General features: G+C 41.5%; 1 protein-coding gene across 1 annotated transcript; it reads right to left on the bottom strand.

The window, feature by feature from the left end:
- Positions 1 to 19,347: 19,347 nt before the first annotated feature.
- On the bottom strand, positions 19,348 to 24,549 carry NR0B1 (nuclear receptor subfamily 0 group B member 1). The gene is made up of 2 exons (XM_002831498.4): positions 23,355 to 24,549; positions 19,348 to 19,965 (listed from the first exon to the last, which is right to left on the bottom strand). The coding sequence occupies exons 1-2, from the start codon at positions 24,520 to 24,522 to the stop codon at positions 19,721 to 19,723; spliced, it is 1,413 nt and encodes a 470-aa protein (XP_002831544.1). The 5' UTR covers positions 24,523 to 24,549; the 3' UTR covers positions 19,348 to 19,720.
- Positions 24,550 to 26,277: the final 1,728 nt, after the last annotated feature.

Consider the following 26,277-nt stretch of genomic DNA (forward strand, 5'->3'; position numbering starts at 1 on the left):
CCCCCAATTCCTGGAGCACAGAAACTATAACAGAAAATATGTGTATAGTGTTGGTTGAAGACACTAAGTTTTCAGTTAAGTTGTTAGACAGAAATAGGTAACAAGAAGAGGCACTGGGGAGTTTGGATTTCTGGGCCTACAATAAAGAGGGACGGAGGCTGGGCAATGATGAAACTGCCAAATCATTTCCAGAGTGCAAGGCTTCCTGGTGGACTCCCAATCAACCCTTTAGCTTCTGCCATTTTGCTGCACCCTTTTCATTTAAGACTTGACTCCAGCTAGAAATTCCTTATGGACAGTGTAATTATCTTCCATTGCTTTTTATCTTGTATCTACCTAATTTGATATTAGACACTCACAGGAGCCACATAATTAATGCTAACTGATCAATGAGAGGTCTCAAGAAAGTAACCCCATGTAGTTTCGAAACCAGTGCCCACAGAATCCTTGACTTAATAAAACTGTCAAGGAGAATTACATCACCATCAATCACATAATAAATATTAATAGCTAATATTTATAGAGCAACGGAGCACTTGTGTGTCAAACATGGTTCCAAAAGCTTTCTGTGCTTCTACACATTTAATCCTTATAATATCTCTATGAAGTAGGTTCCATTATTATCCCCATTTTGCAGATGAGGAAACTGAGTCACAGAGAGGTGAGATTACCTATCTTTCCCTTGGTTACTCCTGAGTAAGAAGATGAAGTAGGAATGAAGCTCAAGCTGTGTGGGTCTAAAGCCTATTCTATTATTTATTACAGTTTACTGAATCTGAATAGACTCCTAGCTCTAAAATGAAATTATTGACTATTCTTTTTAAATAGGTAATGAGGTAAAGAATAAAGAACACGAGTTTTGGAGGGTAGGTTTATGTCAGATCTGTCTTTTACTGGCTGTGTGACCTAAAACAGGTTACGTAACTTCTCTGAACCTTCCTTTTTATGAAAGTCTGTAAAATGAAGATAATAATACCCACCTTTCAGGATTAAATTTGATAAAGCTCCTGAAGAGGCTTTCATGATGCCAACACTGGTGGCTATTATTGTTTCATCAACTACCTGGATGGCAGTCAATCTATATAACTTTCTCTAGCCAATAGGGTAAACCGCAAGATGGAGTTATAAGCCAAAGGAAAGCATGACTGAAGTAGGCTTCAGTTGAGTTGAGATCTGCCCAAAGAATCATTCACTAGTCTACAGTGGAGTCATATCAATCATATATTCAACTTTTGAGAAGTTGGCTTGCCAAAATAACAGACAGGGAATCAATAATTTCAACGTATAGAAAACCTCAGCTATCTTAAGCCTAAGAGTCAGCATGAAGTGGTGAATCTTCTTTCTAACAGTCTCTCTTTCAAGTAGCTCTGCCTGACTGACAGTTGGGAGCTTCTTGCCTCAATAAGTGTGGTTATAGCAAAGCTTTCTTTTTTGTCAAACATAAGCAAGTTATTTAATCTTGTGCACATCTAATAAAGAGTAATATGGTCCAATATTGGGGGACAAACTAGCGTTGGACTCATTATAGTTACAACAGGAAACACCATGATGATCTCCAATGGGGGTGTCTTCCCTCAGGAATTTTTAAGGGAAATATTTATTACAGTTGATTTTCATTTTATGAGTTTCTGTTGTGATGCCACCATATTTTTAACATGGTTAATTTATGTTTTGGGTTTTTTGTTGTTTTTTTTTTTTTGACCCTTGCCTTTCTTGAAGAAACTTCAGTCATAAAGCCTTTGGGCCACGTATTGGAAAGCACGTTGGCATTCAAATACCTTCATGATAAAATACAAAATAAGTAAATCTGTTCCAAGATTGTTACTTTATATTTTTTCTCGTCTGCAAACATTTTCAAAGAAATTATCTTTTCACAGTGCTGCAAATTCTCCAGTAGTATCAACTTTATATGGGAATAAGTTGTTCTGGCTTTCCATTCAGAGTGTATATGGTTGACTATATTCCTGATTACCCTATTGTTTATTACTGCAAGCAATCTTATCTAAAAGAGAAAGGGGAGAGTTCATGTTCTCATCGTTCAGTTTTTTGATGCCTGAGGTTTAGAACCATTCCAAGGGCACTGCTTGTCAGCTCTCTTTGAAATGTCCAAAACTCTTTCAATTGCTGTGTTTGTTTTCTGTGAAGTGAACAAACATATACAGATTCCCTTATATATTTAATGTTGATGTATTTGGTGCCTAATCTTGTTATATTATCAAGCAAACCATGGACCAGGTAAGAAGGATCTAATGTACTTACAATATCAATATTCATTCTATGGCTTATTTTTCTGAGTTATATAATCACATAATGAAAGTTCTTTAGTTTTAAGCAACAGAAATAATCTCATTTTGCTGAGGTTAAACAGAATTTATGTGGAAAACTATCAGGAGCTAATACAGGCTAGGGTTTTGAAATGGGCCAGACTCAAGACTGTCTTCCAGGCTGGAAAACAGGATTCAGCAGTTGGGGCAGTCAGAACATCCCTCCTTTTCATTTTCTGCCCCAAGAGGGAATAAAATTTCTATGATTGTCAGTCTTTATTCCTCTGCCTGAGATTTACACTGGTTCAAACTGGGTTAGGTGCTCACCCATTGGTTGAAGGAGGCAGAGCCTTTGTTCAGAGCTCACCAGACTGCATTCAATGTGGAAGAGGTAATTCCTCCAAAAATTGTTGAGTGCTTTTAAGAAGAGGAAATCGATGCTGGCTGGCCTAATCATACACACTTTTGATCCAACCATAATTTTTTTTTTCACAGAAGATGTTTTCCTAAATTGCCATTTACTTAATTCCCCCAACCCTCCTCCTCAACATCATAACAGGCTAAGAGTTTCCTTCTGTTCCTCATTAGTTCAACTCTTGCTTGATGTAAATCTCCATCCTTGGAGAAAAGAAAGTGAGGTAAACATAGACCTGGAATTGACTTTCTGTGATTGAAGATCTTGGCGAAATGCAGAGAGCTGGAATGGGGTGCTTCATTTCTCTTTAAGTCTACAATTCCTGCCTGCTCTCCATACCCAGATCTGTCAGTTTTTGAGTTTCTGCTAAAAAGGCCTGATGGGTGGAAGAGGGGATGGGCTAGACTAGACAGATGTCACTAGAGATCATGTTGTCAAAACTCAAAATTGAGACATCTGGTCTTAAAAGCACCTGATTAAATCTTATCACAAGATCTTCAAGGGCATTGTGCTTTTCGTTCTGGGAAGTAAAAATTGATGCTGAAATGATTCAGAGCAGGGACCTCTGGAATTCAGAAGTGCCCAAGTCCCAGGTTAAAAAGCAAAGGTAGTCAGCTAGCAAGACCCTTTGGTAAATCTGCTCCTGCTTTGTCAGAATTCTGGCAATTCTCTCTGGTAACTGTATGAGGGGCTGTAGAGTGATCAGTTCCCTGCTAAGGCCAGTTGAACTTGAAGGGAAGGCATTGGAATTGGCCACAGAGGTGACTGGTTGGTACTCTCATGTAAGTGGAATCATGCAGTATTTGTCTTTCTGTGACTATTTTATTTCATTAGCCTGACATCCTTAAGGTTCATCCATGTTGTCCCATATTTCAGCATGTCCTTTTTTAAGGTTGAATAATATTCCATTGTATGTATGCACATTTTATTTATCCATTCATCTGTTGATGAACATTTAGGTTGATTCTATATCTTGGCTAGTGTGAATAGAGCTACAAAGAACAGAGAAGTGCTAATATCTCCTCACTCCAAAGACTCTGAGACCATATTAGAAGGCAGTTCTGAAGAGGACAGGTGTGACTCATGTCTGGGAACCCTCAGGAAGGAGGCACTATAAAGGATCTGGGGGCTTACTTGAAAGTAGAATGCCAATGGCTGACATCCCTGTGGCCACTGGGGCACAGAAGCGGGGATAAGAAGGAGAGGTAGGTTTCTATGGAGTCCTGGGATCAGGACATGTTGCACTCTTGGGCTATTTTTCAAAGGCATCTTCCCTCCCTAGTATAACCCCACACCAAGAGTTTTCTATTCTACTTCTTATTTCTTTTAGACTTAATTTATTTTACCTTGAATATTAAAACACAAAATTTCAAAAAAATAAAAAGGCAGACCTAGCAGGTGGAGATCCTCTCTTAGGTAACTGGACTTTGACTGGGAGCTGAGGGGAATTACCACAGGGCCTCCTGGAGTGGAGGAAAACTGCCCCATATTGCCCAAGGTGTCTTCTTGGACTGGAAGGAGGACATCTGAGAAAGCCTTAACCCCGGAGAGATTGCAGGCTTGAGCAGGTGAGGCTGCGGACCCTGTTGAAAGGAAGCAAAGATTTCCCACCTCTGACTGTTTTCAGCTTCTGCCTATCCGTGGCACTCTGAGGAAACTTGTAAAGCAATTTCACTGGGGTGCCTGGCAGCTGCCACTATTCTGAAAAGGAGCAGATGGCAGATTGTGTTGAAGAGTAAGGGGGAATGATTCCTTACTTTACACCCCATCCAAACACTCCACATTCTAAGGAGGGAAAGATTCCTGAGACAGGTGCTCCAAACATAAACATGGAGGCAGGTTATAAATTTCTGATGTTTTTTAACTTTTCTTTCATGATTTTCCAGTGACAAAGTTATCTTTGGTCTGATTGTCAGAGTAATTCAAATGATAAATTGTATTTATCTTTGAAGACATATAATCTGAGTTATTCTCCCTGTTCTCTTTTTATTAATGACAATAAAGCAATATGATATTAATATCTTCCTGATACATTAGTGAACAAACAAACAAAAATTATAGAGGAAAGTATTTTTCTACTCATAGTACCTGCAATGTTATAAAACTTTAAAAAACAAAACTTAGAAAGTATTGTGGAGGAGAAGAAAACATTATCTTGGTTTGACAGATAAAATAGTTTCCTAGAGAAAAGATTATTTGAAATGGCCTAGAAAAGTATACACAATTTTTAACTATTAAATGGAATTTTGGGAAGACAACACCTCCATTATGAGAAAAGATTCAAAAGAAAAAGAGTTCTTGTTTAGAAAAGAAAGTTTCTTTTCTTTTAAAACATTAAAATGAAGACAACTGCAACAAATGTCATATGGTTGCAAATGTTTATTGATGTGTGTTTTGACTTGTTTTTTAATAAATGGGTTTATAGATCCCAAAGATGAGGCAGAATTTTTTCTGATGACTTGATGAGTTGTACATTTCCAGGGTTGGAGAAGAGACATCCTAAAATCCCTAAAAAACCACTGGAAGTCCTCCAATTTATATTTCAAATTGTTAAATGAAAATATCTTCACAATAAAGTGAGGGGGCGAGTGCAGGGTGCCAGCAGCAGAGAGACAAATTTACTTCACCTTTTTCACATCTATGTTTTGAGGGAGAGATATATTAACCAATGAAAGGCCTCTTCTAGGATTTTGCCCTTTCAGATTGGAGCAAGTAGTCTAGCCTTGGGTATATTGATACATGCTAAGGAGGTGTTTGTTAAATAAATAAGTGTCCTCTATGGAAAGGAACTGATGATAGTGAAAAAGCTATCAACACACCATGGTCAAAAGTATTCAATCTAAATGGCCCGGCACTAAGATTTGTGTCTTTTACAGATTTGCCAGTAAACTGTTAACAAGGTGCACCTGCTGGTAAAACAAAACAGGTATAAAACAATTACCCAAAGATTTTCAAACAAATAGTCATTTCAGCAGTTTTTTCAGATTTATTCAACCGCCTGCTTCACTTTTTCCCTGGCGATAGTAAGAAGCTGGTAAAAATTGGAGGTTCACTACTGGGGGAAAAATAAAGAATAAGAAATTAAAAAGGAGAAACAATTTATATCTAGCCAAAACCAAAGTCAAAATGCAATAGCTGAGGATTCTTGTTTAGGTGTAAAGCATCACTATGTGGAGCACTTCGGAGTGAAACATCTCTACACCCATCAGATCTTAAGCTCCTTGATGGCCCATTATTTTGTACATTGTAGGGACAATGTACAAAGGATTTCAATTCAATCCTTATTTGGATTGAATTGAATGTTACTTGTGTTAATTACTTGCTGACCTAGAAGCTCTAGCCTGAACTTGCACAATCCCTACCAAAATGTATTAGGATACATTTTGAGGAGGTTAATGTCTGGTATAAATGATTAACAATCTGGGATTCGGTTTTATCACTTGTTAAAATTTGTTTATATTTTTGGTACTATGAAGTTTTCTAACTAAAAGCCTTCATGCGAACTATCAGCAGACGAGTTTACCAGGCTGCCTTACTTGCATCTTTAATTTCCATCAAATCAAAAAAGAAAAAAAACAAATTTATAGGAGTCCTTCCAGTACACCATGACTCAAGTTTCCTAGTACCATCTAATTTGTAACTTTACCTTTCTCTGACATCAACATCTTGACGGAATTAAAGACTAACGTTTTTCATAATTTAACTTGCCATCAGGATGCAATGAAACCAGAGCAGAAAAGCAAATACACAGTGGCTTCAGAACAGGAAGCTTTGTACATAACTCAAAGGAACTCAAGCAAAGAGAATGTAATTGCATGCTGAAATCAAAATGATTATTGATCTACAAATCCTTACCCATATACAAAAAGAAAAAATATTTTGAGGACAAAGGACACCCAATCTACCCAACTGTAACTTACTGGCCTTTTGTTGTCATGTGAATTAATTGATGAACAAGGAAAAGGCCCCTTTGGTTTTCTATGCACCTGTGTGTGTGTATTCTTAGTGACTGATTTTAATTCAAATCATTATTCAATATAGTTTCAGATATCATAGGCTGAAAATTAATAGCCCTGTTTTCAGCTTCTTCCTAGCAGAAATTCAGCCATTGCTTTTACCATTCATTAAAGTTTACTGATATCAAATAAGATTTTTAAAAAGTAAAACTTAATTTATGTACATAGAAGTGCAACCTGGCATATCATAGATCCTGCTTCAATTTCTATTTCCTAGAATACTTCTGATATGGTTTGGCTTTGTGTCCCTACCCAAATCTCATCTTGAATTGTACTCCCATAATTCCCATGTATTGTGGGAAGGTCCTGGTGGGAGATAATTGAATCATGGGGGCTGTTTCCCCCATACTATTCTCATGGTAGTGAATAAGTCTCTTGAGAAATGATGGTTTTATCAGGGGTTTCTGCTTTTGCATCTTCCTCACTCTCTCTTTGCCTGCTGCCATCTATGTAAGACGTGACTTGCTCCTCCTTGCATCTGCCATGATTGTGAAGCTTTACCAGCCACATGGAACTGTAAGTCCAATTAAACCTGTTTATTTTGTAAATTGTCCAGTCTTGGATATGTCTTTATCAGCACCATGAAAACGGACTAATACAGTAAATTGGTACCAGTAGAGTGGGGTGCTGCTGAGAAGACACCTGAAAATGTGGAAGCAACTTTGGAAATGGGTAACAGGCAGAGGTTGGAACAGTTTGGAGGGCTCAGAAAATAGGAAAGTGTGGGAAAGTTTGAAACTTCCCGGAAACTTGTTGAATGGCTTTGCTTATCCAAAATGCTGATAATGATATGGACAGTAAGATCCAGGCTGAGGTGGTCTCAGATGGAGATGAGCAACTTGTTGGGAACTGGAGCAAAGGTGACTCTTGTTATGTTTTAGCAAAGAGACTGGTGGCATTTTGCCCCACCCTAGAGATTTGTGGAACTTTGAACTTGAGAGAGATCATTTAGGGTATCTGGTGGAATAAATTTCTAAGCAGCAAAGCATTCAAGAGGTGGCTTGGGTTCTGTTAAAAGCATTCAGTTTTAAAAGGGAAACAGAGCACCAAAGTTTGAAAAATTTGAAGCCTGACAATGCAATAGAAAAGAAAATCCCATTTTCTGCAGAGAAATTCAAGCCAGCTGCAGAAATTTGCATAAGTAACTAGGAGCCAAATTGTAATCCCCAAGACAATGGGGAAAATGTCTCCAGGGCATGTCAGAGGTCTTCACAGCAGCCCCTCCCATCACAGGCCAGGAGGCCTAGGAGGAAAAAGTTGTTTTGTGGGCCAGGGCCAGGCCCAGGGTCCCCGAGCTGTGTGCAGCTTATAGGCTTGCTGCCCTGTGCCCCAGTTGCTCCAGCCATGGCTGAAAGGGGGCCGATGTAGAACTTGGGCCGTGGCTTCAGATGGTGCAAGCCCGAGGCCACAGCAGCTTCCATGTGGTGTTGAGCCTGCAGGTGCAAAAAAGTCAAGAATTGAGGTTTGGGAACCTCCACCTAGATTTCAGAAGATGTATGGAAGTGCCTGGATTCCCAGACAGAAGTTTGCTACAGGGGCAGGGCTCTCATGGAGAACCTCTGCTAGGGCACTGCAGAAGGGAAATGTGGGGTTGCAGCCCCCACACAGAGTCCCTACTGGAGCACCACCTAGTGGAGCTGTAAGAAGAAGGCCACCATCCTCCAGACCCCAGAATGGTACATCCACCAACAGCTTGCACCTTGCATATGGAAAAACCTCAGACACTCAACGCCAGCCTGTGAAAGCAGCTGGGACAGAGGCTGTACCCTGCAAAGTCACAGGGGCAGAGCTGCCCAAGACCATGAGAACCCACCTCTTGCATCAGCATGACCTGGATGTGAGACCTGGAGTAAAAGGAGATCACTTTAGAGCTTTAAAATTTGACTGCCCATTTGAATTTTGGACTTGCACAGGCCCTGTAGCCCCTTTGTTTTGGCCAATTTCTCCCATTTGGAATGGTTGTATTTACCCTATGTCTGTACCCCCATTGTATCTAGGAAATAATTAGTTTGCTTTCGATTTTACAGGCTCATAAGCAGAAGGGGTTTGCCTTGTCTCAGATGAGACTTTGGTCTGTGGATTTTTGAGTTAATGCTGAAATGAGTTAAGACTTTGGGAGACTATTGGGAAGGCATGATTGGTTTTGAAATGTGAAGACATAAGATTTGGCAGGGGCCAGGGGTGGAATGATATGGTTTGGCTCTGTGTCTCCACTCAAATTTCATCTTGAATTTTACTCCCATAATTCCCATATGTTGTGGGAGTGACCTGGTGGGAGATAATTGAATCATGGGGGCAGTTCTCCCATATTGTTCTCATGGTAGTGAATAAGTCTCATGAGATCTGATGGCTTTATAAGGGGTTTCCGCTTTTGCATCTTACTCACTCTCTCTCTGCTTGCTGCCATCTATGTAAGATGTGACTTGCTTTTCCTTGCCATCCACCATGATTGTGAGGCTTCCCCAGCCACGTGGAAATGTAAGTCCAATTAAACCTCTTTATTTTGTAAATTGCCCCCCAACTCGGGTTTGTCTTTATCAACAGTGTGAAAATGGGCTAATACAACTTCATTAGCCTTGTTCATAAGAAATTTTGGTGCATCTTATCTAGAATAAACTTCTCTATAATTGCTCACTGTATCAGCCAGAATTTAGTTAGAACACAGAAATAACACTAGTAATTTGAATAGAGAAGACGAAGATAAAGAATTAATCACCAATAAACATACATAAGTACTAAAAGGTGTAAAAGAAAACTCTAAGGGGTCCAGAGATAGCAGGTTTTAAAACAAACAGCCACAATATCTAGGCTGAAGAGAGTTGACAATGTAAGAACAATAACTTAGCAGAGGATCCCCTCAAGACTGAGGTTCAGATCTCTTTAAAGAGAGCAGGAACAGGCGGCTTCCAGGAGCAAAGACACTTGCCAGAGGGCACAGATCATAGCTGGTGGGCCCGCAAGTAGGGAGAATATGATGTGAGAGTGTGGCTGGCTGGAGCTGATTCATGAGGGCCAGTAGGCTCAGGTGCTGCTTTATAAGAAAAGAGAACAAAAACCTGAAGGGAAAGTGCCTTCCTGCTGCTATTGCCTTGCAGTTTCACTCAAGCTCTTACTTTAGTTGAAGCATTATGCCAACTGGCAAAGCAGAAATGTTTACAGAGTGTCCGTCTGGTATCACAAAGAAAGGCAAATAATAAAAGAAAGATATAGGGCTGAGAGTCAAGAAATAAGCAATTGGCACACTCATATGTATGATTAACCTATCTTAGGTGCTCAAGTTTTTTTTTTTTAATGTAATGGCCAATATACGTTTTCTTTTATCCTCTAAATCAAGGCTAATAAACTTGCATGATCCTAAAAGCCCAGAAGATTACCCAAATGAGTAAAACAGTATAGATATAAGACAATAAGGAGTGGGATGAATCACAGTGAAGCAGAGGCACCAAGCCTGACCTCCTAAAAGTGATCCCATTCATAGATACATGTCTGCAGGCTGTATGGGGAGCCAGTTCACAACTGGTGCATGGAAACCCAATAATACTGTGCTTATAATTATAAAACTAGATAATGAAGCTGTCTACAAACCAGAGGATTTTATTTCGTTGTGTGGCTTTTGGGGGTTTTTTGTTTTGTTTTGTTTTTGGTATGGCCAGTGAAAACTATCATTCTCAAGTTAGCTATGGAACCACAGATTAAATTACTCATCCAGTAGATTGGAAAGGATTTATCATTTATCTACTGTTTAAATGTCTCCTGTGAGTCTTCTGGATAAATAATTCATAGTATTTAACTAGATATATGTGCGGGTAGGTTTTTAGCTAATTGAAAGTAATCATTTTTATTTTGTGTCAGAAACAAAGGAAGTAAAGGAAGCAAGGTTTCTTGTATTTTAATATTCTACATGTTATGCCTAATTTGAATTAGGATACATTTCCACATTGGCAATTCCCTTGTTTATGATTTAAACAGCAATGACAATAGTAGCATCAGCCTCTATTACAATTACTTTGTGGAGGTAAGAAAAGAAATAACCACTTAAAGCATTGTAATTACATCAATGTTATTAAATCCTCTACGTGTGTTTTTAAAGGTCAAAATTCGAACATTAATTACCTTTCTGCACTGAAGCATGAAATGGCTTCAAAGTCCTTAGCTAAACAAGGATTGTGACTAAATTAGTGAGGGTGAAAACTAGACCTGAGAGCAACTACAAAAAGATTTGGCTATAAAGAATAGAAGTTATGTTATACAGAACCATATGTTTAGTATTCTCAAACTGGACTTTATTTCATGTGACTTTATTTTTCTTTTGATTGAAGGTAATTTGTTCAATATATAACTAAATGTATTTTACATTTTATATCTTCATAAGATTGTTCATATGTGTACAAAACTGAAACTCTCTTTGTAAAACCTTTCGCTCCAGTTTCTGATTTGGAAAATATCTTCATTGTAACTATATAATAGCAATACCACATTTATCCACAGTTGAAAAACAAAAGTAGTCTTAGATACCTAGATTTAAAAATGAAGTACATTAGATGTATTCTACAAAGTGTCACAAATGTACTTACTCCTATTTAACTTTTGCAGTTCAGTTGGAACACAGGGCGTGGTATGGTAGGAACTCAGAGGCTCTTATCACACAAGACTACTTTCAAACTCTAGCCATGCCTTATGCTACTGATGGGAAATATACCCAATTGCTGAGCCCAGATTTTCTCATCTGGGAAGACAATATTTAACTTGTAGAGCTAGGATGAAGATTAAAAGATATACTCCATGAAAACCACTCAAAACAGTGCTTAGCACAATAAACATTAGCTTTTTAATTTGAAATACACCATGATTTTTTACTTGAATACACCATGGGTTTTTAGATCTATGTATTAGGAGTAAAACAATGTAATAATGTAGACTATTTTAGGTAAATCAGACACCTTTACTTCATTTTATTTTATTTTATTTTATTTTATTTGAGACAGGGTCTTGCTCTGTCACCTAGGCTGGAGTGCAGTGCCGTGATCTCAGCTCACTGCAACCTCCGCCTCCTGGATTCAAGTGATTCTCCTGCCTCAGACTCCCGAGTAGCTGGAACTATGGGTGCCTGCCACCACGCCTGGCTAATTTTTGCATTATTAGTAGAGATGGGGTTTCACTATGTTGGCCAGGCTGGTCTCGAACTCCTGACCTCAAGTGATCCGTCTGCCTCAGCCTCCCAAAGTGTTGGGATTAAGGTGTGAGCCACCGTGCCTGGCCACTTATTTTATATTACAACAAATTTTTTTCCCTTTCCAACTATTTCATCCCCCACCCTCTGCTAGTTGCTACCTTCCATTTTGTTCTACTTCTTTTTATATTTTGTTTTCTGTAGACCACCTGCATCTTTTTCTAATCACTTCAAATATTCTTAAAATATCTGTGGGAACTCTTGGTCTTTGTATTAGTCTGTTTTCATATTGCTATAAAGAAATACCTGAGACTGGGTAATTTATAAAGGAAAGAGGTTTAATTGACTCACAGTTCTGCATGCTGGGGAGGCCTCAGAAAACTTACAATCATAGCGGAAGGGGAAGCAAACACATCCTTCTTCAAGAGGCAGCAGGAGAGAGAACTGCAGAGAAAGGAGGAAGAGCTTCTTCTAAAACCATTGGATCTCATGAGAACTCACTCACAAGAACAGCATGGGGGGACAACCCCCATGATTCAATCATCTCCCACGAGGTCCCTCCCCCAACACGTGGGGATTACAATTCTAGTTATAATTCAAGATGAGATTTGGGTGGAGACAGAGAGCCAGACCACATACGTCTTCTACTCCAAAACTGAACATATGTTTTCATGGAGGAGACTTTCTGACCTAAAACATCAGGTTCATGGTTGGACATCACTGTTTATTCATACAGAAGTCCATGACTATGACTATAATGGAAAAAACGAGTCTAATTCAGCACTATTGATCAGTAAGAAGTCTATATAACTACATAGACAAACATATGGTCAACTCTCAGATATTATTACTTTAAAAGACTAACTGGTAGTGTCTTTCGCTCATACATGCAACTTATTGACTGATTGTGACAATGCCTAAGTGTACAATTTTAAAGAATATTTAAATGGCTTCAGAGCACTATCTCACTCACCTTCATTTTAGTGGCTATATTTCACATACATCATCTAAGTGCAAGATGAAAATGAGTTAACATGAAAAGAAATTGTAATGCTATGGGAGGCACCATCAACAAATCATAGAAAAAGGGCAGCAAAAGTGAGGCAACTGCAGACATCCAGACAGAATTTCTTTTTCTTTCTTTTTTTTTTTTTTTTGAAATGGAGTCTTGCTCTGTTGCCCAGACTGGCACGATCTTGGCTCACTGCAACCTCCACTTCCCAGATTCAAGTGATTCTCCTGCCTCAGCCTCCCTAGTATCTGGGATTACAGGCATGAGCCACCATGCCTGGCTAAATTTTGTATTTTCAGTAGAGACAGGGTTTCACCATGTTGGTCAGGCTAGTCTCGAACTCCTGACCTCAGGTGATCCACCCTCCTCGGCCTCCCAAAGTGCTGGGATTACAGGCGTGAGCCACTGCACCTGGCCCAGACAGAATTTCTAAGTAAGGCTTTAAGTTCTCGTGGCTTCTCTCTGAAGATCTTCTTCTACCCATTATCAGGCCCTCTTACTTGCAACCCCACCGCCATCGTTCCACCAACCTCATATGTCCGGATCAAAATTCCCTGACAAGGATAATCCAAAAGTTCTCTCCCCTCTCTGTAGAGACAAACTCCCATTTCTTCAGTTCACCTCTTCTTGGTGACCAGTATTATTTGAAAGGAAAGAAGGAAGAATATCTAATTTAGTAATTCTGACTAATGTGTGAACCTTTCTGTTGGTACTAACAATTTAAAAGAAGAATGTTGTAAATCAAACTAACCTTTACAGATAGTATTAACACCTTTAAGAATTATACTCCTGGGATCCCAGAACTGCCTGTCCTGTGCTGAATATAGACTTTCACTTATCACCTGATGAGAAAACATTTGGAGGTTTCTCATGACCGTGCTGCCTGCCAGCCAACAGTTGCATTTTCAAAGTTTTGCCATCCTCATTTGCCCATAGCTTTGCTGGTAAAATATTTATAGTTTGTTGTACTTTTGTCTTATTATTTTATAAGAGAAAATATACAGAAAAATTAAAGAGAAGAAGGTGAGGGTCAAATTGAATACTATTAAGGCAAAGATTGACACCATCATGTATGCCAAATGAAGACCCTCATTGAGCTTACATAACAATAACAGGTTCAACCATTTAGGAAAAGGACATTAATGAATGCACATTAGTAACTGCATGTTAAAAATAAGAGCCTGTTGCAAGTTTCTTCTAAAGGCACAAAGAAAACAAGATGCCAATAGAGGTTTGAAATCACGATGCAAGAACCATCAAGTTTACATGATTCTTAATCCCTCATCAAGTGAATAAAATGATTCAAAGTTGAAACGGGAGAGGAATGTTTGAGAAAGCCATTTGTGCGCTAAGGGCACACAAGGTGGAGTGGTGGAGGTATTTCCCCTTTCAACTGAACTCTGCAGAGGGACTTTAAAAAGCTAATGTGTGTCCTATGCAGTTTGGGGGACATAATGAATTAGTGTCCGACTCTCACCTGGAAATCTAAAGGGCAACAAACAGGCTAGGCAGAACACAGAATGGGAGAACACAGAATATGTGGCGGGTTGAGCAGCCTACACTCTCAATACTTGGCAAAGCAAAAACAAGCACTTTTTTCAAGAAGGGGGAAGAGAGAGACAGAGAGAAAGAGATAGAGCGTACATCCATGCTGTCACAGGTTTATCTTACATCTTATTCAAAAGACTTGCCTAGAAAAGCTAAGACTCAGTAGAAAAGAGAGAGAGGGAGAGAGAGAGAGGCAGATGTCTGGGGATTGAGGAAGGAGATGAAAGCTAGTGGTATAGGAGTTTCTGGAGAGAGATCCCAAGAGATCTAGGGTGAAGGAGTGTAGAGGAAGATCTCCAAATAATCTCTGAAAGCACCCATAAGAAGAGACAACTTTAAACATTTGTCATGGCCAGACCAGAGAAAACTATAAGATCAGCATCAGTGAGGTAAGAACTCTTCTGCCCCTCTTGCCTCTTTCTCCTTGATACCTTCCAACCCTGTGGGTATCTGCAAATGTAAGTAACAAGACATGGAAGTAGGACTAGAAGTACAAAGTGAGGAGAGATTAGAAGTCCCCTCTGTCCCACTACAGGCAGTTAAAGTGGGAATGTCTCAGACTGGGAAAAATTTAGCTATTAACTTTCAGAGGAACTGAGTCAGTAATCAATGAACCCCTGGCTTTGAGAAGCCAGTGGATAGAAATCAGGGGTTTGATGAACTTGAATGGGAAAAAAATAGTTACACGTATATTTTCATGGGCTTCTAACTGAAATGTAGCCTCTCCTTTAATTATGAATGTAGGTAACACAACACAGTAGTATTGGCAGTACCTCCACAGAAAAGAGTTAACATAGTAGGTCTGAGACTGCTATCCTTAGAATGGCCTGCTCGGAAGCTTAGTTTTTGGCTGGCATCTGGGAACTTCAATTTTGAGAGTGTTCTCAACCTTCCCTAACTCATAGGGGCGAATCACTGTGCCTGGACAGTTTGTGCAAACAACATAGTTCACACTGAGCACCTACTTCCTTTTTGTGTGTTTGGAATTTTGAAACATGCTAGTAGAGGGTACCTATGTGACCAGCTCTCAATAAAAGCCCTAAGGATGGAATCTAAAAAGGGTTTCCCTGAGCAGAAATAATCACATACATGTTGCTGAGTTTTTATTGCTGGGAAAAGAGTATATCCTGTGTGACCCCTCATGGGAGGAAGAGACCATAAAGTGGCCTGCATATGGATTCCTCTACCTGTGTCTTTTCTCACTATGACCCAGCCATATACCCTTACTATATCGCCGTAAGGGTATATACGTACTTGTACTGTGAGTACAAGTACCTGTGGAGTGCTGTGAGACCTTTTAGCAAATATCTGAATGAGAGGGTGGTCTTGGGAACAACAACACAATGGTGGCAGTGGTGGGATTTGCTAGAATGACCTCAATTCACTGAAATCTAGCTACAGCATTATGTGGGGAAAAGAAAGAGAGAGGGGCAGGGAACTATGAAACCCTGGTACCTGAGCGGCTATGGCATTAACCGTAATATGAAACAGCAGCTGAGCAGCTGTCTGTGATCAGAGATAAAAAGTTACCTATGGAAATCGGAAATGATAGATTTATCCCAGGAGAGTTGGCTCTCTGGATACCCTAGGTGCTTTTGACCATACAGAGTTGGCTCTGCTGAAGTAAGGGGGGTGGGGGAGGGTAGGAAATAGTAGCATAGCCTAGGTGATGATAGCTTTATTTTTTGTAGTCTCTCGCCCTCCCTAACACCCTCACAGGAGGAGAAAGGGCCCAAACATTCTGTATAATGGGCTTTGGATGTGCCAAATATCATAAAATGTAGTTTGTAGTTGTTCTTTCCTCCAAGTAGAGAGAAAAAAAAGAATTAAGTCTGTTTCCAGGGCTGGAGCAAGGATTTAGGTAAAGCAGAGGAGAGAGAGAGAGAGAGAGAAAGACAGAAAGAAAGAAAGGAAAGAAGGAAGGAGGGACAGAGGAAGTAAGGAAAGAAAGAAAGAAAGGGAGGGAGGGAAGGAAGGAAGGAAGGAAAGAAGAAAAGAGAGAGAGAGAAAAGAAGGAAGGAAGGACGGAAAGAAAGAAAGAAAGAAAGAGAAAGAAGAAAGAAAGAAAAGAAAGAAAAGAAAGGGAGAAAGGGAGGAAGGGAGGAAAGGAGGGAGAAAAGGAAGAAGGGAGGGAGGGAGGGAGGGAGGAAGGAAGGGAGGGAAACCCACTGTAGCTATTTCTTCAGCCTAGCTGCTGCTGCTCCCCTCCCTTTCTCTTCCATCCCAGCTGGGTTCTCCTGGCAGCTGTGATGTGAACCCTGTAAATGGAATATTTACTGCTAGGGATTTTAGTAAACTTGTAATGAGAAAAAAACAGGAATTTTAATTCACACCTTTGCATTTGTGGCTATTGCATGTGGATGTATGCATGCATGTGGATGTATGATGAAAACTGATGTGCAATGTTATGTGCCTATAATTTCATAAATGCTAGAAGGGTCATCTCAATCAGGAAAAGCTGCAAAGAAAAAGTGTTAATGAAACACAGCTCTCTTGCTTTTTCGCCACAGGCGGGTGGATTGGAATTTGTACTCTTGGTATTGGAAACAAGGCTCAGTAATGGATGATTTTTTTTTTTTTTTTTTTTTGCCATAATTTTGCCTACTGGAGCCTCTGGAAAAGGGAGCCAATCTCCAAATGAAGACACACTTTTGGGGTTTTCAAAGCAGGTTTCGAGGGTTAGGGAGTTGTGGGGTTTTGTTTGTTTGTTTTTGCCAATAAGCTCTGGTGAAATCAGGTTTCTGATCCTTAGAGGCTGATGATTTTCTAGCCTGACGTGCATATTTTTGCACGGGTCAATTTGAACAATCTGGCCTAACAGGGTAAAAAGTCCTTAGGAACAGCCTAATTCCCTGGACCTGAATGAAACCTGATACTGCCGGCTATAGGCTATTTCAATTTCAGCACTGAGCCGTGCTGAACTGCAAGTCGGCACAGGCTCAATGAACAGAACTCAGTCTCTGGAACTGCCACAAATTTAAGACATCCCTGTGCGGTCACAGCTATAAAACATCATGGATGCTAGCTGACCATCTGGGTCACCTGCAGATGCCCTAGAGAAAAAGGCTTGTTCTCTGATGGGACCATTAGAAATGGAGCTACTGATGGACTCGATATTTCTGATACGTGACACAAGAGCCTGATTGCATTCCTAACTTGTGATTCTAGCCGAAGGCTGCAACTTAGGGAAGGGCACACCACAGGGTATGTGACCCCTCTGCCCACCCCTGATAGATCAGACTCTCAGGGATGTCTCATGGCTGTTGACTTTTGTTCCACTTTCCAGGTTAGTTGCAGTTTGCAACAATGGACTGATAGCCTGACTTTACTTCCCTTGCCTTTCTCCTGTTGTACACAACTTAGTAAGGCAGTTTGATCATCCAATGCAGCTGTCCTCAGAAAAGGATTGGTTTTTGCTAGGTGTTCACTAAATAAATGATCATGGAAAAAGGCTTGGTGGGGGGGGGCGGTATGTAAACCCATTTTGAAAAAATATTGAAAATCAGGATTTTGCCCTGACCACTTCCTGTGTCTTTCTGGTTAAGTTGTATTAAAACGTTACTCTGTGAAAATGCTTCTGTCCCTCTTACACACAATCCTTCCAGAAGGTCTGGGTGAAAAGAGAAGTGATTAGGAAAAATTACGTAAAGTTAGGATTATTGAATGGGGCACATTGATTTTGTAACAGTCAAGAAAAACAACCCTGACACCTGGGAAGGCTCAGGGAAGGAAGTAGGGCATTAATGATTTTTGCTTTTTGGAACTGCTTCTGGAAGCTTTCCCCTCTTTTCGAAGAAAACTCTTGTGCTGCTTTTGCAAGTGCTGCAGGCGCTTTGGACTCAGACCAAGGGCTGAGCCTAGATGGCACGTGACAGTGTGACTATGAGCTGGCAGCAGAGGGCCAGCTTCCACTGCATGTCCCCGCAGAACATGTCCAGATGCCATCTACACTCACCAGGCAGATGAAGTAGTGTCACTGACAGAACTATTTGAGACTGACAGCCCCAGGCAGCCCCTCTAAAACCAGGGGCTGAACTGAATTACTTTCACTGGACTGATACCTTGGGGCAGGAGGCACCTCTGTGGGAGGCCGCACTGGGGGCTGCCTAACCAATGCATATCCTGCTGGGGTGCCCTAACATTTTTAACTCTTTGTTTCTAGGGGACCACATGAGCCCTCGGGGATTATGTGTGTGTGTGTGTGCTGTGACTATCATGACGCTTGCTTCGGCCCTACTGCATTCCTCTGAGAGCCTGATTTTGAGAAAATGTCCATAGGATTCAATAGACTGCCAAAGGGGTCTGCACAAAAGAAAGTTTAAGACTTCCTGCAGTGGGTTATTACCCTAGACTAGATACACTCATTAATAACAGGCAATTTATTGCCCATAAACAAATAGACATATAGTAGCCTAGATTTTATCTGGACACAAAGAAAAACTAGTTCTATGGATTATAATTAAAGGGGCAGCAGGAGATAACAATAAATTTGCTTTATGATTTCATGCCATGTTGTTTAATATACCAGTTACAAACATAATGTATCTAAAAGATGAAGTGTAATTGTGGTTTTATAATGATGTTGAGCTTTCTGGAAATATAACCCCTCGTTATAGAACGTATGTTCCTTGTGGATCTTTAAATCCATAACTGTGTACAAAAAAGATCCCCCAATAAAACAGAAAATCTCCTCTTTCACTTCTGCATATCTTTATAATTACAGATTGCTTCTTGACTCCAGTTGGATGCAAACGCAGTCTTCCATACAGCTGATGGAAGTGGAAATGAAGACAGAGCAAAGTGACCTCCCACTGATACTGGCACATAATTACATTCAATGTCATGATGTTACTTCCAAAGATAGTTTTTGCTTATGTTGGCTAGGTTTTAATAGCTTTTGAGGACTTACTTAAACCCTGCTGAAGCTTTTTTCAATCAAGTTAATGGTTAAGACCTTAACATTTATTATAACAATATGTACAAATTTGATTTGAGCAGGTTCCATGAAATTGCTACACTTGTGAAAATAGCTTATTATACTAGCACCCTGCTATTTTTTTTTTAAAAGATGTACAGAGCTATGTTACCTGTTGGCAAATGTCTTCTTTAACTACGGAACAGAGAAATTTGTAACTGTCTGGAATAAAAGTATTTCTTTAATTGAATACAAAAATACTCTGCATGTAAAAATATTAAGAAAGTTTATTTTAAAATATTTTACACTCTTTTTCCCACAGCTCTTTATTCTTCCCTCATGGTGAACTGCACTACTGCACTTGTGTGGCCCACATGCCTTTATAACTTTGTACAGAGCATTTCCAGCATCATATCATCCATGCTGACTGTGCCAATGATGGGCCTGAAGAACAGTTCAGCAATGACATTGGCATTGATGAATCTCAGCAGGAAAAGGGTACTATTGAGTTCGATGAATCTGTCATGGGGCCCTTGGTGCGTCATCCTGGTGTGTTCACTGAGTATTTGCTGAGTTCCCCACTGGAGTCCCTGAATGTACTTCACGCACTGCAGGCCCGGCACGTCTGGAGGGAGAAAAATCTCTTGGTTATAAAACAGCTCACCACAGAGTCCTTTGCTAGCTTTTCAAAAATAGCCATTTCTGTTTCATCCTAATTAAACAAGACCCAAAGCTCCCCGGTTAAAAGGGTAAAATGCCAAACCAGTCTAAGTTTTCAGAAGCAACATGTCCAAGAATGAAACATCATGTGATCATTCTTACTTAATATTTACTATGTTTGTATGCACACGTTTGCAAATACACTGGCCATGAGCCAACAAACGCACACAATTTAATATGACAGTAGAATACAGTTTAATGAATCATCACTCCGGTTCACTTTCTATGCAAATATGAAGAAGTTCATGATATTTCAAGAGGTGGGCACTTTACCTATGAGAAACAAGCCATGATAAACAAGAAGTGTTGCCATGAGACAAATGTTTTTACCATTCTTCTTTGAACTTTCCATCATTACACTGATCGTTCAGCCAATGGTGGTAAACTTCACAGCCACAAACTTCGACACACAGTTTCATTTTACCTATTTGCCTGCAGGCCAATATTAGTCTAGAGGCCTGAATAATTTGAAAGTTAACACTGGCCACTTAGCTCATTGTACCATGATTTCTGTATTGGGGAAGATTTTGGAAAAAAAAAAAAAAAAAAAAAGAACGATTCTAATGAGTGTTCAAAAAGGCTCTTTTCAAAAATACTAAAGTAAGAAGTTTTTGAACATTCTTATAGTCATTAAAAGTTTAAAAAGGAAACATGAAAACATCACGGATTGTACCATGATTCAAGAATAACTTTTGTAATAGAAAACACATGACCTTTTGCAGTATAGTGTGATACCTAAGTAAAAGTGAATGAAATACAATGCAGGAAAGTTTAAGTGCATGTAAGTTTTTATAAGGAAAGTAATAAGAGGAGGCTGCTTTTGAAGGCCCTTTGATCTTCCATGATAATAATATCATTGTGAAGTTCTTTAACTTGTATTCAAGTAATTAGCAGTTGACCACTTGGTTTAAATGATGTTAATGATGATTGCAATCATTTTCCTTCCCTTTTCCTAAAAAATTCAACAGAAAAGTATTTTAAAAGCACCATGCCAATCATCACAGAGCAGCAGAACCAGTGTTCTTTAAAAAAATAATAATGGTAATAAGCGAGAGGCACTCCTATTATGGGCGAATATCAAATCTCATAAATAAAATAAGAACAAAAATAAAGGAACAATTTTAATCCATATTCCAGTTCTGATTACCCTAGTCCACACATTATCATCCCCTACTATCTACAGCTTGAGTTCCAGGCTTAAGACCCAATTTTGTTGTGTTTGAATTCCATCGATGAAAGTAGGAAGAGGCTTGCGTGAAACTCCACCAGAAATCTGAAGCTTCTCTAGGTCTAGATTCATGGCTTGTGAAAACTTCATCTTGTATATGCCACATTACTTTTCTCTGTGTTCACAATATACCCCTCCACCTTCTCCCCACCCAAGTGGTTCCCCCCCACACAGAGACACACAAACTGGCCTTCAAAATAAAGTCAGGGAGGAGAAAATGCAAATGGACTCCACAGTTTTATATCTCCTTAAGTTTGAACCTATATATATATATATATATTTAAATTTATATATGGGATATACAAAGGATAAACAGCAAAGAGAGGCCACACTCTTAATAGGCATTACCTTTCTCCCAAATATAGGTACATTTGCGTTTCAAACACACTCAGCTTAGCTGGTTAAACTCATATTGAGAGAGGATTAGGAAAAGTCAATCAAGAATAAGGAAGAAGTGTGTGTGTGTGTGTGTGTGTGTTAAAAGTATATAAAACAGAGTCAAGGGAAACTATTGATACTGAAACTAATGGAATGTAAATTTCTGGAAGCTGAGCCCCTCTCACCTTTATATCCCAACAGGACGAGGAACATAGTGGATGATTAATAACACTGGCTGAAGGAATAAGAAGACTGTTTTCCAAATAATCTTAAGAATCATCTGCAACACCTATTATGAATTGCAGACCCTGGGCCAGAGCTACTGAATCAGAATATATAAGGCAGGAACCTAGAAAGACTTTTATCTACTCCCTCCCACCCCCAACTACACACACACAAGTACTTCTTATGCACAGGGAAGTTTGGAAAACAATGGTATAAGCAAAAAGGTAACATATAACAGACACTGGGGTGAGCTGAGGTCTCTACGTCATGAAACGTGAGGTTTGAACGAATTATTATCCCACCAAATACTGATCTATGCACCCTCAAAAATGCTAGGCAGGGGGCAGGGACTTAATCAGAGATTCCAGCACCAGGGAAAAAAGATACAAAAGGAGCATCATAAAAACTATCCCAACTCAAGTTGCCTGGAAAATTTTGTTCCCACTTCAATCATTTTGAAAGGACGCTGGTTGAAGATGATTCTAATAGTGAGAAACACCCAAGACAAGGTGCCTGGCTGTCCAGGGAGATGTTCCCCCAGTGATTTGGTTGCACTCTGTGGGACAGTGTGTCCAGCACCCAACAGACAACCTGAAAGTTTGGTGCAGCCAATATCCCACTGGGCCCAGAAGATAGGACCCTCAGGTGCCACAACACACCAACCATTTACTTTGGAGTAAGGTCACTTGGGACCTTGGGACACATCTACCTACTCAGTAAAATGGGGTGGGGGAAGGCCACAGAGCAAAGGGGGTTGACTAGCAGGTCTCTAAAGTCTCTTTGAATTCTAAAATACAGTGCTCCTGCTCTCAGTCCCTAATGTGTCTTTTTTCCCTATCCCTTTGCCAACCTGATATTATTCACAGAGATTTGGAGGAAGGGATAGTCCAGATGCTTAGGACCATACAAATAACCATTCAGAGGCAGGCCCATGAAACACTACATCTAGTGTCCTGTGTGTCCCTAGGGAATAGTCTCTCTATGGGACCCTTTAACAAATGTTTCCTTTTTTGCTAGCCTTAATAGATTTCCTCCCCCCAAAAAAGGTTCTAGTTAGTTTCAGAATGGGGTTTCAGAAATCGATGTTGCAGAATCTTCAGTGAGCAAAACCTTTTTTTAGAAAAAGATATGCTCTGGACTTAAAAGAAAGCTAGAGAAGAAAGAATAACCATTTCCCATGAAGGCACAAACTTTTCTATAGTAAGAAATGTGTAGAGAGCCAAGTACAAACCTAAACAAACAACTCCCCTCCTCTTGGCTGAGTTTCTGACAGCAGCCCACCCAGCAGAAGTGATTCCTGGAGCCCCCCATCCCAACTCTGCTGAGTTAGTCACGATTTCTTCACCTTTGCCCCGACACTCTCCTGATCACTGAAAACTCGTTACTGCCCGCGCCCCTAGATAGGCACTGCCCGATGCTTTTGTGAGCTGGGAAAAGCCGGGGCCCAAGGCCAGTACCCTTACCCGGGTTAAAGAGCACGGTCCCCTTGAGGTAGGCGTACTCCTTGGTACTGATGTTCAGACTCCAGCATTTGGAAAGAAAGCACTTGATGGCTTGGACCTGGGAGGCGGAGGGCACCTTCCTGGCCTCCGCCGGCGGTGCCAAATGGGACCGCAGCGTGGACACGGGCAGTGGCTCGTTGCCCCCGGTCTCCCGCCGCCTGGTGGTGAGGATCTTCTGCAGCATGCTGGGCTCCGAGACTTCCACAGTCTCGAACTGCAAGCGGTCCTGGGCCAGCTCAAGCATGAGCAGGGACGCCCAGCAGTTGCGCACCAGCACCAGCTGCTGGTCCAGGGGCAGCACCTGGAAGCAGGGCAAGTACTTGACGAAGCGCAGCGTCTTCAACAGGCCCGCTGAGGCTGCCTCGCAGACCACCTGTGGATTCTTGAGCGCCACCGGTCGCAGCGCACCAGAGGAGGCGTCCCACCAGGGGGCCCTCGGCCGCTCCTCCGGAGCCGCCTGCGCTTGATTTGTGCTCGTGGGCATGCAGTAGAGGGTGCTGCCCTGCTGCGGGTGGTCTTCACCGCAAAAGCAGCAGCGGTACAGAAGCGCCGTGGCCCGCCCGCCTGGTAGCGCCTCTCTACCCCCTGGCCTCTGCGCGAAGTAGGAGCGGTCCCACCACGCGCCCCCTGGCCGTGCCTCGGGCGCTGCCGGAGCCACGTGCGTTTGCTTTGCGCTAGTGAGCAAGCTGTAGAGGATGCTGCCCTGCCGCGGGTGGTCTTCACCACAAAAGCAGCAGCGGTACAGGAGTGCCACGGGCCGCCCACCCGGAAGCCCCGCTCTGCCCACCCCGGGATCAGAGCCGCAGGAACAGCCCCAGCACGGACCCAGCGTCGCCTCGGGCGCCTTCGGTGTCGCGTACGTTTGCTTTGCGCTCGTCAGCATGCTGTAGAGGATGCTGCCCTGCCGTGGGTGGTCTTTACCGCAAAAGCAGCAACGGTACAGGAGCGCCACGTTCCGCCCACCCAGCAGCCCCTCTCTGCCCACCCCGGGCTCATCGCCGCACGAACAGCCCCAGCACTGATCCACCAGCCGCGTCTCTGGAGCCTCAGGAGCAGCGCGCGTTTGCTTCGCACTCATAAGCATGTTGTAGAGGATGCTGCCCTGCCACTGGTGGTTCTCGCCCGCCATGGCCCGCGGCGCCCGCAGCCCAGTTCTGCCCAGTGGCTGCCTCCTGGGACCTATTTATACCTAGCGCGCACGCAGGCGCGTCGGCTGCCTCGGTCTGGGCAAAGGCGCGGAGGCGGGCGGGGCGGGGGGGCGCAGTGCTGCGCTCCGGTGTGTTCGCCCATGACCTCGATGGTTCGAAGGGGCGGGTGCTCTTTAAAAGCTGGAAATGGAAGAGGAACAGCAGCGTGGGAGCTCCTGGACACTTTCCTCCTTCCTCTCATTACACCTTTCCCTGTCTCAGGAAGACCGGAGGAGAGCGAGCGCCTGGATGCTGTTGCAACTCTTTCCATTGAACCCTCCCATCTAATTTGTTCCCTTTATTGGGAGGGCAGGGGAAAAGAGGAAACATCTACTTCTATGCTCTTTGTAAACTTTCATTAAATTATCACAGTTTGTGTGACTTATATTTGTACATGGATAGGGAGGTCTCATTTTCTGAGACCTTGAAAAATACAGAACATAGACAAGCATCATATGGGAACTCGGTGCAAATGCCCAATCTCAGGCTCCAACCAGACTTTCTAACTCTGAATCTGCATTTTAATGGTGTCCCCAGGGATTCACATGCACCTAGACGTTTGAAAAGCACTGGTCTAAATATGCTATCATAAGCGCTCAGTTTAATTCCATCAGTATTTATAAGCGCCCACTATGTCCTGGATGCTGTGTTAAGAGAGCTGGGGGCAGCGAGCAGGATGTAAAAGTGCCTAAAACTCAGGAATATAATAATCACGAGGGAATAATATTGTTACAGTGAGAATTGTTTTCATTTTAGTATATTTTTTTTTTCTTTTAACTTTTAGGTCTGAACCTAAAAGTACATGTGCGGGTTTGTTATATAAGTGAATTGCTTGTCGTGGGGGTTTGGTGTACAGATTATTTCATCACCCAGGTAATAGTATCCAAAAGGCATTTTTTCTCATGCTCTCCCTCTTCCCACCCTCCACCTTCAAGTAGGTTCCTGTGTCTGTCGTTCCCCTCCTAGTGTCCATGTGATCTCTTTATTTAGCTCCCACTTGCAAGTGAGAACATGTGATATTTGGTTTTCTGTTCCTGCCTTACTTTGCTAAGGATAATGGCCGCCAGCTCTCATTCTTTTTCATGGCTGCAGTGAGAAATTTTGATCCTTCTAAAAGTATTCCATTGGTAAGTGTGTAATTAGTATTTCTTTTCCCACCCTTCCTAAGTGAATAATGATAAATAGAAGCGTCAGGAAGCCTGGATCCGTTAGTCTTCACTTGCCACACAGCTGTGAAGACATGGGGCAGGGAAGGATATTGGTATATACCAGCTGGTATAGAATCATTTTTACTTTTTCCCTCCCTCCCATCCTCCCTCTTTCTTTTTTTGCTGTTTCTTTTCCTTCCTTCCTTCCTTCCTTCCTTCCTTCCTTCCTTCCTTCCTTCCTTCCTTCTTCCCTCCCTCCCTCTCTCACTCCTTCTCTGTCTCTCTTTCTTTCTCATTTTCTTCTTCTCCAGGACCAGGGATTCTCAGCATAAGAGGAAAACCTAGGAGACCCCCATTTTGCTTGCAGCGTGAAATTTCATTCTGCCTGTGAGAGGCCCTAAAGAGCACAGTGGTTAAATCCCTGGAACTAGCACTAGATTGCCTCAGTTTTAATCCTGGCCCTGCCACTTTGTAGCATCATAACCTTGGGCAATGTATTAGTTTCCTTGTCGCTGCTTTGCTTGCTACAAATGCAGTGGCTTAAGTCAA

This window comes from Pongo abelii, chromosome X (genome assembly GCF_028885655.2).
Source record: "Pongo abelii isolate AG06213 chromosome X, NHGRI_mPonAbe1-v2.0_pri, whole genome shotgun sequence".
Classification (NCBI taxonomy): Eukaryota; Metazoa; Chordata; class Mammalia; order Primates; family Hominidae; genus Pongo; species Pongo abelii.